At 34.5% G+C, this 14,023-nt stretch overlaps 2 protein-coding genes across 2 annotated transcripts; both read left to right on the top strand.

The window, feature by feature from the left end:
• Window positions 1-882: 882 nt before the first annotated feature.
• LOC124921706 lies at window positions 883-2,678 on the top strand. Its single transcript, XM_047462396.1, has 5 exons — window positions 883-1,004; window positions 1,102-1,168; window positions 1,327-1,453; window positions 1,527-1,599; window positions 2,264-2,678. The coding sequence occupies exons 2-5, from the start codon at window positions 1,141-1,143 to the stop codon at window positions 2,531-2,533; spliced, it is 498 nt and encodes a 165-aa protein (XP_047318352.1). The 5' UTR covers window positions 883-1,004; window positions 1,102-1,140; the 3' UTR covers window positions 2,534-2,678.
• Window positions 2,679-3,427: 749 nt separating this feature from the next.
• Window positions 3,428-3,823, top strand: LOC124933239. The gene has a single exon (XM_047473828.1). It carries the CDS (start codon window positions 3,428-3,430, stop codon window positions 3,821-3,823), a length of 396 nt encoding a protein of 131 aa, XP_047329784.1.
• The last annotated feature ends 10,200 nt before the right edge of the window (window positions 3,824-14,023 follow it).

Here is a 14,023-nt window from a genome sequence, read left to right on the forward strand (position 1 = left end):
TTTTCTGTTTTTTTTTTTTCCATTTTTTTACAAATGGTTCTGATACCAAATGTAAATTGTTAAACTGAAAAGTGAACTGAAAAGTGAACATCTATTAATTCAACAACAATGGCTATAAATAGTCTTACAGACATACAAAGAAAACAGTTTAAAACAAACTCAAAACTAAGGAACTGACTTCACTACATGTTCCTCAATCCCATTACTCTAATAAATGATCTCATAAATAATTTGACACTATTGACGACGGTTACAAAATAACCAATAACTTATTCAAACTCCAACTGGTACATCTACTCGACTATAAATCATGTTACTATTCTTAAGGTTTTCTTCTTGTTAATTCATATGATGTTCTTGTTCTCTATTAGAGTTCAAGTTTAGGTTCGGTCTTTAGACTAAAACATAATCTTAAATCCAGGCTTTGATGATGGACTCAAAAATTGGTCTACAAGATGTTGTAAGATTGCTTTACATTGATTCATGATACATGCTTTGGAAAGGAGAGAGAAACAGTAATCTCAGATTTTTAATTTTATTATATATATATATATATAAATAAATAAAAAATTAAAGATGGGCTTAAGCCCACCTAACCCCTTATGTGTATTACGTCGCTGTTCATACGGCTGTCTCTGTCTCTCAGGTGATAATTAAAGGTAACATTTGTTGTCTTGTTACTAGTTATAAATAAACAAATAAATAAATATGATCAATATTTAGTTTTAACAAAATTAATGAATAAATAATTTAAACTTTATTTAAGCAACAAACTTCAACCTAAAACCCTACAATAATAATAATAATGATGATAAAAAATAAATTCAGTGAAATTGAAGAAAACTGTGGCAAAAAAAAGGAAAGAATAAGAATAAGAACAAATACAAGTGTGCCGTAGAGATTAGTTTTCTCTTACACACAAAAATACATATTATCGAGGATGTTCATCAATGGCCCTGAATCCTGATTGCTTCAGCGATGCAAAATAACCAAAACTAAGAAAGGTAAGAGATCGATTCTTAGTACACGAATCTTCATCGTTTAATCAATTATAAGCCACTCCATCTTCCTTTGTTTCTCATCATCTGTCTTTTTGAACAGAAATCGATCCATAACAGGTCAACGTGATTCATCAAATCCATGGGACAGGTTCTGGATAAACTTCAAGGTCTCTCTTTAATTCATTCACATGTTTCTAAATCTGGGTCATTGGATAAACTGATTAAAACCTAAACCTACAATAATCTTCTAGACTTCTAGTTAGCTATCTTGATCTACGTTTCATTATTATAAAATTTAGCTTGTGGGTTTCATTTTCGTGTTCAGGTAAAGAATGGAAACGAAGACAAATAAGGAAGATAACAGACAAAGTGTTTGACAAATTGACAAATGATTCAGAAAGGGCTACTTTATCATTTGAAGATCTATACATTGCTGTTCTTCTTGTCTACAAGTAACCATAATTAGTTTAATACTTTCAACTTCATCATTTTGATTATAACTTTGTTCTGTTTTTCATTCTGCAGTGATATCAACAAACGTTTGCCTGGACCACACTTTGATCCTCCTTCGAAAGTCGAAGTTAAAGCCTTGATTCATGTAAAGTAACTTACTATCTCTATTCCCCATCCATGAATCAACTGTATTCACATTTCTTTACTCAAACAGCAAGTGCCATGTTTCAAAGCGATTTCAAAATTTGTATTGAATTTTGATGTAGAAAACATTGATTATGTGCTTTTTTCAAATGATCAAAGAGGGTGTATGCTCTCATATCACCAAACTTACACCTTAATAGTTAGTTTTTAAAGTTGGAGAGTCTTAAAAGGGATTGATTAGTTTTATTTGGAAAAACTTTATTTTTCTGAATTTGGACCAACTGCATATGAAGTTTTGAATCTAGGTCACACTAAGTTGAAATACACTCATTTTCAATCGTGGTACCATTTAGATCCATACCTGTATAAGAAATTTGAAAGAAATAAACTTTTCAAATTAATCCCTGCAATGGGATTCAAGTAACCACGCTTCATAAGGTAGTTGTGAAAGTTACCCTTCCCACCTAGGGTATTCAAGTGGTAAGAGTCTTGATCTAACATGCTGAGGTTTCAAATTCGTGGAAGTTATGATCGTGGGATGCTAAATCATGCCTGAAAAATAAAGACTTACCCCTCTTGGACTAAAGATTTTACTATCTTAACATGTCATGTTTGATTCTCACTGAGAGCTCTTGGATTGTGACAATTTCATTCTTTTTATGCAGGAGTGTGACATTAATTTAGATGGTGAAATTGACCGGGTAGAATTTGGGAGGTTCGTTCAGAAGCTGACATCAAACACAATAGTTATGGTGAGTCAGGGACTTATAATAACAATGGCGATTGCACCTACAGTTGCAATACTAACGAAAAGGGCGACAGAAGGGGTACCTGGTGTAGGAAAAGTGGTGCAAAGGTTGCCAAATTCAGTTTATGCATCTCTTGTTACACTTGCCATTATAGTGTTCCAAAATGCAGGAAGGATTTCTGATTAATAATTGAAAATCCACCTTCTATTTCAAGTCTAATTTCCTGATCCTCCTTTTACTTTGGCTAAGTGACAAAGTTTACTTATATTGAAATATTACTTGATAGCCTGGTGTTAATAAATGTGGGATTTTAGCTTTTTGAATGCTTGCAGTTTTTGTTGTTTGTTGTTCATTAACTTCAAGTTTTGAATATTGGTAATGCTAGCAAAGCCCTAGTCTCTTTAAATTCTTTATGATGACATGGTTTAATTATTGTTTTAGAGTATATATTTTAAGAATTCATAGGTACCTCATTTGAAAATAGTATTTTTTTTAAAACTAAAAGTTAAAAATTCGATTATTACTTTTCTACCCTTGGGAATATTATGGGTTGGTTATTTCAATAACTCAAATTAAAAAAACATTCTCAAAATTATTATCAATCTTTTTTTTTTTTGCTTCTCTTTCGGAGTACAATTAATTCTTGCGGGTTAAATACATAATCCGTAAACACACTTAACGAATTAACTAGGCGAGCGAAATTTATCGTCAAACAGGCTCAAATTTTGAACAAAACAGATTCCGATGTTACATTTTAAATAAGTCAGTTACTTAAAAAGAATCTATGATTTGAAATTATAATTTTATAGTTTTATTTTATGAAAATGAATGTATTCCTAAATATTTCATTTTTAGAAACATATATGTTCTAAATATTGCTATTATTTATCTAGAGATTATTTGAAAGAATCAAACTTGCATGCAAAGACGAACATCTACCCGCTATCCCCGCCTGCACTCTCTCTCTTTTACTACAATCCCGATACCATACACAGAGAAAGACAAAAGATGAATTCTTGAATCTGAAAAAACAAGCTGATATCTTCAAAAATCAAGAACTAAAAAAACAGATCAACAAAAATGGAAAACAGGCAAGGAGATCTGATGATTCCTCTAATCTCCGCCCTGTTCTGCCTTTCCGTCATCTCCGGCGGCATTCTCCTCTGCCTCTGGCTCTTAAACCAAATTCAAGGAAACTGGGTTCCAATCACAGCCCTCATCCTCACCGGAATCCCATGGGTATTCTGGTTTGTCATCTACATCTACACCATCGCTAAATACTTTCTTTTCGATGAAATAAAGAACTCAAGGCGACAATCCCATTCCCGACCCCCGTCAGCTCCTTCTGGTGCCGGAGCAGCGACGACGACCAAGATGTCGGAGGTGGCAATGGAAGAAGGCAGTGGAAAAGGGGATATTTCGGTTGCTTCTTCTAAAGAATGCGAAGTTCCATTAGCTCTCTCGGCTGCATCTTGATGATGGATGATGAATAACAAAGAAATTTTTAATGAAAGAATCAGGAAAAAGGAAATATAAGAATTATTGATCAGGGCTATGATAAAAGAGACTATTGGGTTATTAGAGAAGTCACAAATGAAGAGCTGATCAAGAACTCATATTTGTTTTTTTTTTTGTGTATTAAAAAGAATTACATAATATTGTAAGGAAAGATACTTCTACTGTTTGTTCATATGGATACATTTAAATTCACTTTTTTTGAAAAATGATTTCATTAAGTTATAGATTGGTTCGTATATATGTAAATATTAGACTTATTTCATAAAGAACCAACAATAGGTAATTAATGCCACAAAGTGACAGGACAACTATAAAATAATAAAAACTGTTAGTTAATTACTTACTAAGTAAAATTCTGTTTGTTGTTCAATATTTTTATTTGAAAACTACTTGAATAATAACTTTCTAGTTTACATCTTCTTCTTCAAAAATTTAAGCGTTTTAAGTTTGAGAAATTTTGGAGAGTTTTCTAGCTGCACCATGAAGGGTTTATTCATATTAGTTTTATTCTATTAATATTGAAGAAGAAGATGTATAAAGACAGTGATTAAACAATGGCCTTGTCTTCTAAGCTCCGCTGGTTGATTTATATAAAGAGCACAAAGCTCTAGGATGACGAAACTCATGAATGATTCTGAAAATTTCTTATGTTAGAGCCGCCAAAGATTCTTTAAGATGAAGTCTAGAAGAAGTGAATTCTCAATCTTGATCGCGTACGCTTTTGTCCTCTGTTTGATTCTCTCAGTGGCCTTCGAAATCGATTTCTTGACATAGTCCGATTTCTGTTTCAAGAAACTGACGGCATTTTCAAAAGATCATTCAGCATGGAGTGAAGAGGAAAGTATGTTATTTCTATTATTTCTAGGATCCAAAACTTGGAAATTATTATTATGGGCAGGGTTATCCTATGAAGCCACATATAACTCCTCGCACATTATGATCTCTTGCAAAATGGGGAGGATCAGCTGTTCATACACTGTCCAACTTTTGTATCATTTGAAAAACAAACAGAAAACCACCTATTTTAATAATTAAATATCTGTCTTTATTATATCTTTTAATACTTCATTTTAAATTATATATGACTTGCAAAATATGCACTGGGAAGAGATCAGTTGTTCCCCCAACATGTACCCTCTCTATATCATTTGATAATTACAATTAATAGTTTAATTTTATATATTTGTTTCTTTAATATATTTTATAATTGTTTTTCAAATGATATGTAGGAATAAATATTTAAAATGAATTTTATATATTTGTTACAACATCTATAAGTTCCTATTTATACAAGTTTCACAAATATGGGAGGAAGAAGAATAATGCCATAAATTAAGCAATATAATTTGGGAAAAAATTATGTTTCCTAACTCTACCAATTTAGTCTAAATAAAAGAAAATCAGATAACTAATTATTATAATTGATATCCTCCCTCAAGTTGGACGATCAAGAAGAGAGAAACAAGTTGGACAATAAGGAGTCAAATCTAGGTCAAAATAGTGGCTTTGTGAGTATATCAACTATTTGATCATTAGTAGACACAAACATACCCGAAACTTGCCTTTTTGAACATTTTCACGAACAAAATGATAGGATAAGACTATATGTTTTATCCGAGAGTGGAAAACAGGATTAACACTAAGATACGTGGCATCAAGATTATCACAATAGATAACTGGATTGAATGTGGACATGTGACCAAGATCAGTGAACAAGGATAGGACCCATAAAAGCTCACTAGCTGTGTAAGCTAATGCTTTGTATTCTTCTTCGATTGAGGAATGAGCAACAAAGCGTTGTTTCCGGGAGCTTCAAGAGATATGAGTGCTACCGAGATACAATAAGTGACCAGTGGTGGAGATATAATCATCCTTATCATCCGCCCAATCTACATCTGAGTAAGCATGAAGGGTTAGTGAAGCAGTTGCCAAGATGAAGATGTCTTTGTCGCAAGAGCCCGCCAAATAGGACGCACCCATTTGAGGGCATACAAATGTACTATTCTAGGGTGGTGCATGAACTGTGCAAGTTTATTGGTGCTGAAGGCAATGTTCGTGCAAGTAATACTTAAGTATTGAAGACTTCCCATAAGTGCACGATACTTAATTGGGGAAGGTAGGAGATCACCAGAATCTTTGAGTAATCGAGAATTGACGGACAAGGGAGTGGATGCTAATTTGGTGTTAGCCATGCGTGATTTATAGAGTATATCAGTGATGTAATTACTTTACGAAAGAAAGAGTTCTATGGAGGAACGAATTACTTCGATGCCCAAGAAATAGGTAAGACATCCAAGATCCTTTAGCGAAAACGGAGCAATAGAGGTGGAAATAAGGTTGGACAACTCTATAGAGGAACTCCTAGTGGCAATCATATCATCAACATATACTAATAAATAGAGCATGGAACCTAATTTTTGATGGATGAAGAGAGATGCACTTGTAGTTGAATTGACAAAGCCAAGATAAAGGAGAAACGTGCGAAGCTCCATATACTAGGTGTAGGGGCTTGCTTTAGGTCATAAATTGCCTTTTGAGGAGGCAAACATGATTAGGAAAACTTTTGTTGATAAAACCAGGGATATGGAGCATGAATACGTCCTCTTTGAGCGTCCCTTGAAGAAAGGCATTGTTGACATCAAGTTGGGAAATAGACCATCCTTGATGAACTGCAAGTGTGAGGACATTGTAGATGATGACCGATTTAACAATCAAACTGAATGTATCTGTATAGTCCCTACCAAGGCGTTGGTGAAACCTTTGGCGACCAGTCGAACCTTGTACTGATCTATCAAGCCATCCAGATGTCATTTGATTCGAAAAACAAATTTGTAGCCAACCAAATTTTGAGTAGAGGACCGACTAACAAGTTTCCAAGTGTTGTTGCGGTGTAAGGCGTCAAACTCAACTTGCATAGCTGAGCGCCAATTAGGGTCGCAAAGAGCTTGGGTGATGGTGCTGGGTTAGAGTGGAAGAGATGGTTGGATATGAAGATTAAGCTTCTTGATGGGTTTGACAATGTTATTTTTAGATCGGATGATGATGTCACCCCATCGGGTTGGAGTTTCCTGTGAGAGTTGACAATGGGTTGAGATAGTGGCATAGAATATTATGGGATGGTGAGGAAGGGGACTCAAAGTGGCCATAGAAGGGTGGGGGAGCCGAGACCTCCTCTAAGGGGTTTAGGGTGGTACAGACCATGGGTTGGTTTATGAGATGGAGTATGGAGAGCTGAAGTGGGCTTTGTTATCGTTTTGTACTCGGACTAGTTTGAGGGACTAAGGAGCTACACGGGAACTTAGATTCAACGAACTTGACATGACGAGAGGTGTAGATCCTTCTAGTGGTTGGATCAATGCATAAGTATGCATGTTGATCGACCGAGTAACCTATAAAAACACACACAATAGACTTTGGTGCAAGTTTATGGTTAACATATGGTTTAATCTAGGGAAAACACAAACAACCAAAACACTTTAACTTATGATAATCCGGGAAATTTTGAGTAATTTGGAATAGGGTGACTGATACCCAAGAATAGATGTTGGAAGTTGATTGATGAGATATGCAGATTTTGTCATGACGTGAGGCCAATATGTGAGGGGAAAACCTGAGTGATGCAGAAGAGAGAGTTCAGTTTCGACAATGTGCCAATTTCGGCATTCAAAAATTCTATTGTGTTCCGGTGTATGAGGTGGTGTGGTGTGATGACTTATGCCATGTGTGCTTAAAAAGAGACGAAGACCAAAATATTCTCCACAATTATCTGTGTAAAGAATTTTGATGTTGTGATGAAAGAAATTTTTAACAAACGATTTAAATTTGGGAAACAAAGTTTGCACATCAGATTTGCATTTTATCAGATAGACAAATATAGCGAGTGAAATGATCAACAAACATGCAATAGTAGCAAAGACCATCAATTGATAAAACATGAGAGGTTCATACATTAGATAAAATTATTTCCAGAGGATAAGATGATTTAAGAGTGGATACATAGAAAAGACGTTTATGACTTTTGCTTATTTGACATGAGTTACAATCTAATTGTTGGAATTTATTTGAACCCAAAGAAAAATGTTGCTGAATAAAAGTGAAGATGGAAGAGGAGGCTTTCCTAAGTCTATGGTGCCATGAAGTAGAGGAGTCTGTGCAAACATAGTGGATAGACGGGGGGAGTTGGCTGGCCAAAGATAAATTCTATTCACGCACGAGCCTTTTATGGGTTGTTTGGCCCGTCTACAAGTTCTTTACATGAAAATAGGTTGGCAAAAAAACAACATCAAAGTTAGATTGTTTGGTAAGTTGAGAAACAAAAAGGATTTTTTGTTGCATGGAAGGAATGCACAAAGTATTTGAGAGGGATAAATTATTAAGTAAAAGTATTCCAAAATGAGAGATGTTAAACCCGAACTGTTACCCATAAATAGTGAGTCTGGACCCATATACGAATGATGAAGCACTAAATTGGCAAGATCATTGGTCACGTGATGCATCGCGCCACTATCAATCCAGAAAATTATTTTGAGATGTGCCAGCGGTTGTAGAATGGACCTGAACCTGTCTAGGATTAGAAAAAGAGTCACGAGAAGGCGGCGAGACACTAGGATGCTTCTTCTTGAAGGTGTGACACTGAGACAGAACATGACCCTTGACATTGCACAACTGACAACGACCAAGAACCAGTTTGTGATTGCTAGAGCATTAAGTGGATGATGCAAAAAGTTGCCCGACTGAGTTTTATCAAAATGGTTGGGTCGAGTCTGTGCATTCAAGGCTGTCATGGGAGCAGGAGCCTGACGTTGAGCAACAACAATGGAGAGTTATTGAATGAGAAGTTTCTCGAGAAGGTCATCAAATGGAATGACAGTGTCCCTTAAATTGACTCCATCAATGACAAATTTGTAGCTGTTGTTGAGGCCAAGCAATACATGATCAGTCATGTCTTCAACGAAGACAGGAGAACCAAGTGGAAAAGGAGATCTATAACTTGCTTTAGAAAATGCATGTAGGTGGTGATGGATTGGGTACCTTGGGATGCTGTGTGGAGACGCTCCTTTAACTACTTGAGGTGGTTGCGGGATGCCTTGACATAAGTGCGCTGGAGAAGAGTCTAGAAATCATGTGATGTTTTGTTTGTGATAATAGGGATATCACTTCAAGGGAGAGTTTGGTGAGGAGAAAACCGCATATAAGACGATCTTGTCGATGCCAGGTTTGATAAACAAATAGTTGTCGGTGGCCACGAGAGGAAAAACAAAAATGGAGCGATGTCTTATGTTGAACGAAAAAAGAAAGGGAGAAGAGGATCGTGTATTACTCTAATACCATGTAGGAAAGAATGTTTAGAATGAATTTTTGTATATTTTTTACATCATCTACAAGTTCATATTTGTACAAGTTTGACAAATATGGGAAGAAAGAGACTAAGACCATAAATTAAGGACTTTGAATTTGGGAGAAAATTATGTTTCCTAACTCCATCAATTTAGCCTAAATAAAAGGTAATCAGATAACTAATTATTATAATTGATAATAGGGAGGGTTGCATTCTAAGAAACATTTATCCCTCCCCATGAAACTTGTTTTTGGAGATAGGGATCTTGGAAGGTTTCATGTAAATTACATAATCTTCTTAAGAACATTAACCTAAAAAAATTACCAGGATCCAATTAGGAAGTTGAAGATGTTCAATGTAGGGAATATTGTCTGTGTTGGCGGTCTTTATTTTTTCTATCAAACGTGATGGAAAAATGTATTTATTAAAGCATACGACTTTTTCAATTAATTGAGTATAAGAAATGAGTAAAACATAATAAATCAAAATGACAATTCAAGACATGTTTTAGCGTAAAAAACCTCTCAAAATCAAGAGTAAAACCACATGACCTGTATAGGCTACTTAACAATCCACTATCATCAACAATGTTACAAGTAAGAGTTCACTATAGTTATAACCAAACTAGATTCACTAATCAGTTATATCAAGATCACACAACAATATTGACAAATAATAACAAAGAACAATAAAGAGCAAGATCACAAATTCTGTTTTTCGTTGGACCGACTTAAAAGCCTCCTTATACAGATCTTTACCGTTCAAAAAATAGCTCCAGAAATAACTAACAAGTTGTCAAAGTTTGAAGTTAATTAAATAGTGCAAACTCTGACAAACTGAATTTTATTTTTGGCTGTTACCTTAAACTTGTATCTGTTTTGTGTTCTCTCTTTTCTAGTTTTCTACAAAACCAAAAAACCTAGATGAAAATAATGTCATTCACATTATATTACGTGGGCCTAAATAAAACCCAAACTAAGTTGGGTCTCTTTAACTAGGAGAGAAAAACCTAATAAACTCCCCGATCAATTAGTTAGAGGGCAATGTCAACCCGATAGCCGAGCAACATTTCTCAAACTTATTTCGTAACAACTCCTTTATCATCATATCTGATTAATTATTAAGAGTATAAATCTTTTCATTTTATCATCAGAACATCACAAACTTAGTGATAACAGACTTTAAATGTTTCGATTTTTAGTGAATGAAAGAATTTTTGACAGATGAATTGCACTTTAATTATCATAAAATAAGACGTACCTTTCTTGTTTCAACTAAAATTCCATTGTAATTTTTTCAACCACAATAATTCTTTTATTGCCCCCCAAACAATTATAAGCTCAGTTTCGATAGTAAAAAGAGCAACATATTTTGTAATTTAAATTGCCAAGCAACTCCCTTGATAAAAATCACCAAATATCCTAAAGTAGATTTTCGATTATCCAAATTTTGCCAGATCCGAATCAATATATCAAATTAACATAGACTTATCACATCCCAAAGTTAGTCTAAGATTCTTCATTCCCCGTAGATATCTCATAATCCACTTCACAATTTCCAATGATGTCTTCTTGGATTTGATAAACATCTACTCACCAAACCAACAATCTGTCATATATCGGGTCTAGTACAAACTATAGCGTATATAAGACTACCAACTGCTGAATAATATGAAATATTCTTCATAGACAACTTCTCATCATCAATAGAAGGACAACTAGTATGACTAAGCTTAAAGTGAGAAGTTAAATGTATACTCACCACTTTAGTTTTGTCCATATTGAAGCGTCAAAAAACTTTCTCATTGTACATCTTATGACAAATGAAAATTTTCTATTATATCGGTCACGGATAATTCAAATCCCAAAAATTTAGCGCGTTGGTCCTAAATCTTTCATGACAAATGACTTACTCAAATTCTCTTTTAGCTCACTAATTTTAGAAATGTTTTTTTTCCAACATCAATCGACATATCATCTACATAGAGCAAAATAATAATAAAATCATCATCAAAGAATTTTCACACAAAAACACATTGATCGATTTTGTTAATCGTGTACCCATTTTCAACCATAACTGAACTGAACTTCTAATACCATCGTGATGCTTGTTTCATACCGTAAAAATTATTCATTAATTATTAAACATTGTCTTATTTAATTTTTTCTTGAAAACCCTATAGTTGCTCTATATACATATCTTCTTCTAAATATCCATAAAAAAAATACTATTTTCACATTCATTTGTTCAACCTTTAGGTTAAGACCATCAGTTAAACCAAGAATCACGCGAATATATTGCATTTTCAACATAGGAGCTAAGATTTTGCCAAAGTCAATACATTTTATTTGTGAGAAGCCTTTTACAGCCAACCAGACCTTATATTTAGATTAAGAAGTATGCTCATCTTGTTTCAAACCAATAAAATTATCAATTTTTTAAAGTCTTCTTGCCCTTAGGAAGCTTTGTTAGCTCAAAAATGTTATTCACACGAAAAGATTGTATCTCATCCTCCATGACATCCATCCATTCTTTTTTATTTTTATTTTCCAATGTTTCTTGATAGCTCTTGGGTTCTCCAGCATGAATGAAAAATACATACTCATTTGCTGAGTATTTAATTGAAGTACATCTCTCTTGAGTAGACCGTCTTGATTCATTAGAAGAAATTAACTCATCAACATTTTCATTCCCTTGATCATTGTCATTTCCAGCATTAACTTCACTACTAGAGCCAACATCAACAAAATTATTAGTATTTAAAGGATTACCAAAATTAAAATCCATACCTTGATTTTTTAGTTTGATCGTTTTTGTGCTTACCGAGTTAGGAGCAACTATAATTAGATTCTTTTCAACCATCTCCTTATTTATTTGAGTGTGAAAAACCTCATCCACATTGTTGATATATTCAATAGTATAATCTGAAAGGATCGGTGCAACCAATAGAGAATGGGGTCTAACTATTGTTAGCAACTTCTGGAAAACGGTTTGATATAAATCATGTTAGGGATTGATATCACTTTCTATTCTTAGCAAACCTTCACAAACTCTTGAAACGATTCAAGTGCGGAACTGTTTGTTTGAGTTTAAAACTTTGAACCAATAAGAAAGGAAAGATAGAAGGAAAGAACACACCAAGTTATTTATGGATGTTCCGAGCGAACTCTCCTACGTCACCCTTCTTCCAACAACCAGAAGGATTTCACTATATACTTCTTTTAATCAAATACAGTTTACTGATCTAGCTAAACACTCTCTTGAACAAAACACCCTCTGTTCAACTTAAAATATTTAGAACAATATTCACTCAGCTAGACAGTTTTTGATTCTTTTTCTCTCTTGAACTTGGAAGATGATAGATATCAGTAAGTGCAAAAGTAAGCTTGTAGGAATGAGAAAAGTAACTAATGATTCACTAGTTGTCCTTGAGCATCTATTTGTAACAGAAGGACACCAACGGTCGAATATTCTTCATGGACACGTGGCAAACGTCCATTAGAAAGCCCCCATAGTACAAGAGTACAACAGACTCTATGCTCATGGATCGTAGCCGTACTGAACAGTAGTGCGCCGGATATCCTTCTAGAACTGTCCTGTACTAAACAAGTCGTGGGAAGAATATTCGTGTACGTGGAGTTCATTCATTTGATGCAAATAGCTGGCGTACTGAACTGCAAGGAAGAGTGGAATAGGAGTAGCGTACATCTAATTGATTGTGGATAGACGTATGCTAACTTTAAACGGCTGCTGAAGCGAGGAATTAGACGTGCTCCATTAGACCGCCAAGTCCAAGGGAGTTAGACGAAAACATCTAATAGCGAGTTCCATTAGACCACCAAGTCTAATGGAGTTAGACCGCAACGTCTAACTTCACATCCCATTAAACTACCACGTCTAATGGAGTTAGACTGCAATGTCTAACTACGTATCAATTTAGACTTATCTGAAGGAGTTAGACGGCAACGTCTAACTATGTTTCCCATTAGACTACCACGTCTAATGGAGTTAGACTACAACGTCTAACTACATATCTTTTAGACTTGCGCGTCTAACTACGTATCTGTTAGACTTGCGCATCTAACTACGTATCTGTTAGACTTGCGTGTCTAACTACGTATCTGTTAGACTTGCACGTCTAACTACGTATCTGTTAGACTTGCACGTCTAACTACGTATCTGTTAGACTATCACGTCTAACTACGTATCTCTTAGACTTGCACGTCTAACTATGTATCTATTAGACTTGCACATCTAACTACGTATCTGTTAGACTTGCACGTCTAACTACGTATCTGTTAGACTTGCACGTCTAAGTACGTATCTGTTAGACTTGCGCGTCTAACTACGTATCTGTTAGACTTGAATGTCTAACTACGTATCTATTAGACTAACACGTCTAACTACGTATCTGTTAGACTTGCACGTCTAACTACGTATCTGTTAGACTTGAACATCTAACTACATATTTGTTAGACTTGCACGTCTAACTAGAAACACGTCTAATTAGCCTACTTAGACCATATCTAAGTTAGCCAATTCTAATGCAACTGCACATAAACAATTAGACGACTTAACTTCGTTTATTTAATCATAATTAAGTTTTAATCACATGTCATCAAAATAAAGTTGGCATAGAATAGACTTATTCTCTTAATTATTTCAATCAAAATAATTTGACCCAATAATTTTCCCCCTTTTGATTATTTAAGCTAAATGATGAAAATTAGATGAGTTCATTTAATCCATAAAACTTTTCATTTTTGATGATGTTAAAACTTAAATAAAAGATTAAAGAGAATAGACACAATCGATAAGCA

This window comes from Impatiens glandulifera, chromosome 1, assembly GCF_907164915.1.
Source record: "Impatiens glandulifera chromosome 1, dImpGla2.1, whole genome shotgun sequence".
Classification (NCBI taxonomy): domain Eukaryota; kingdom Viridiplantae; phylum Streptophyta; class Magnoliopsida; order Ericales; family Balsaminaceae; genus Impatiens; species Impatiens glandulifera.

Bases quoted from the DNA above. Each gene is read 5' to 3' on its own strand.
- LOC124921706 (XM_047462396.1), top strand. From the start codon at position 1,141: ATGGGACAGGTTCTGGATAAACTTCAAG. The intron at 1,454-1,526 runs GTAACCATAATT...TTCATTCTGCAG, and splicing joins GCTGTTCTTCTTGTCTACAA to TGATATCAACAAACGTTTGC. The intron at 1,600-2,263 runs GTAAAGTAACTT...CTTTTTATGCAG, and splicing joins AAGTTAAAGCCTTGATTCAT to GAGTGTGACATTAATTTAGA.
- LOC124933239 (XM_047473828.1), top strand. From the start codon at position 3,428: ATGGAAAACAGGCAAGGAGATCTGATGATTCCTCTAATCTCCGCCCTG.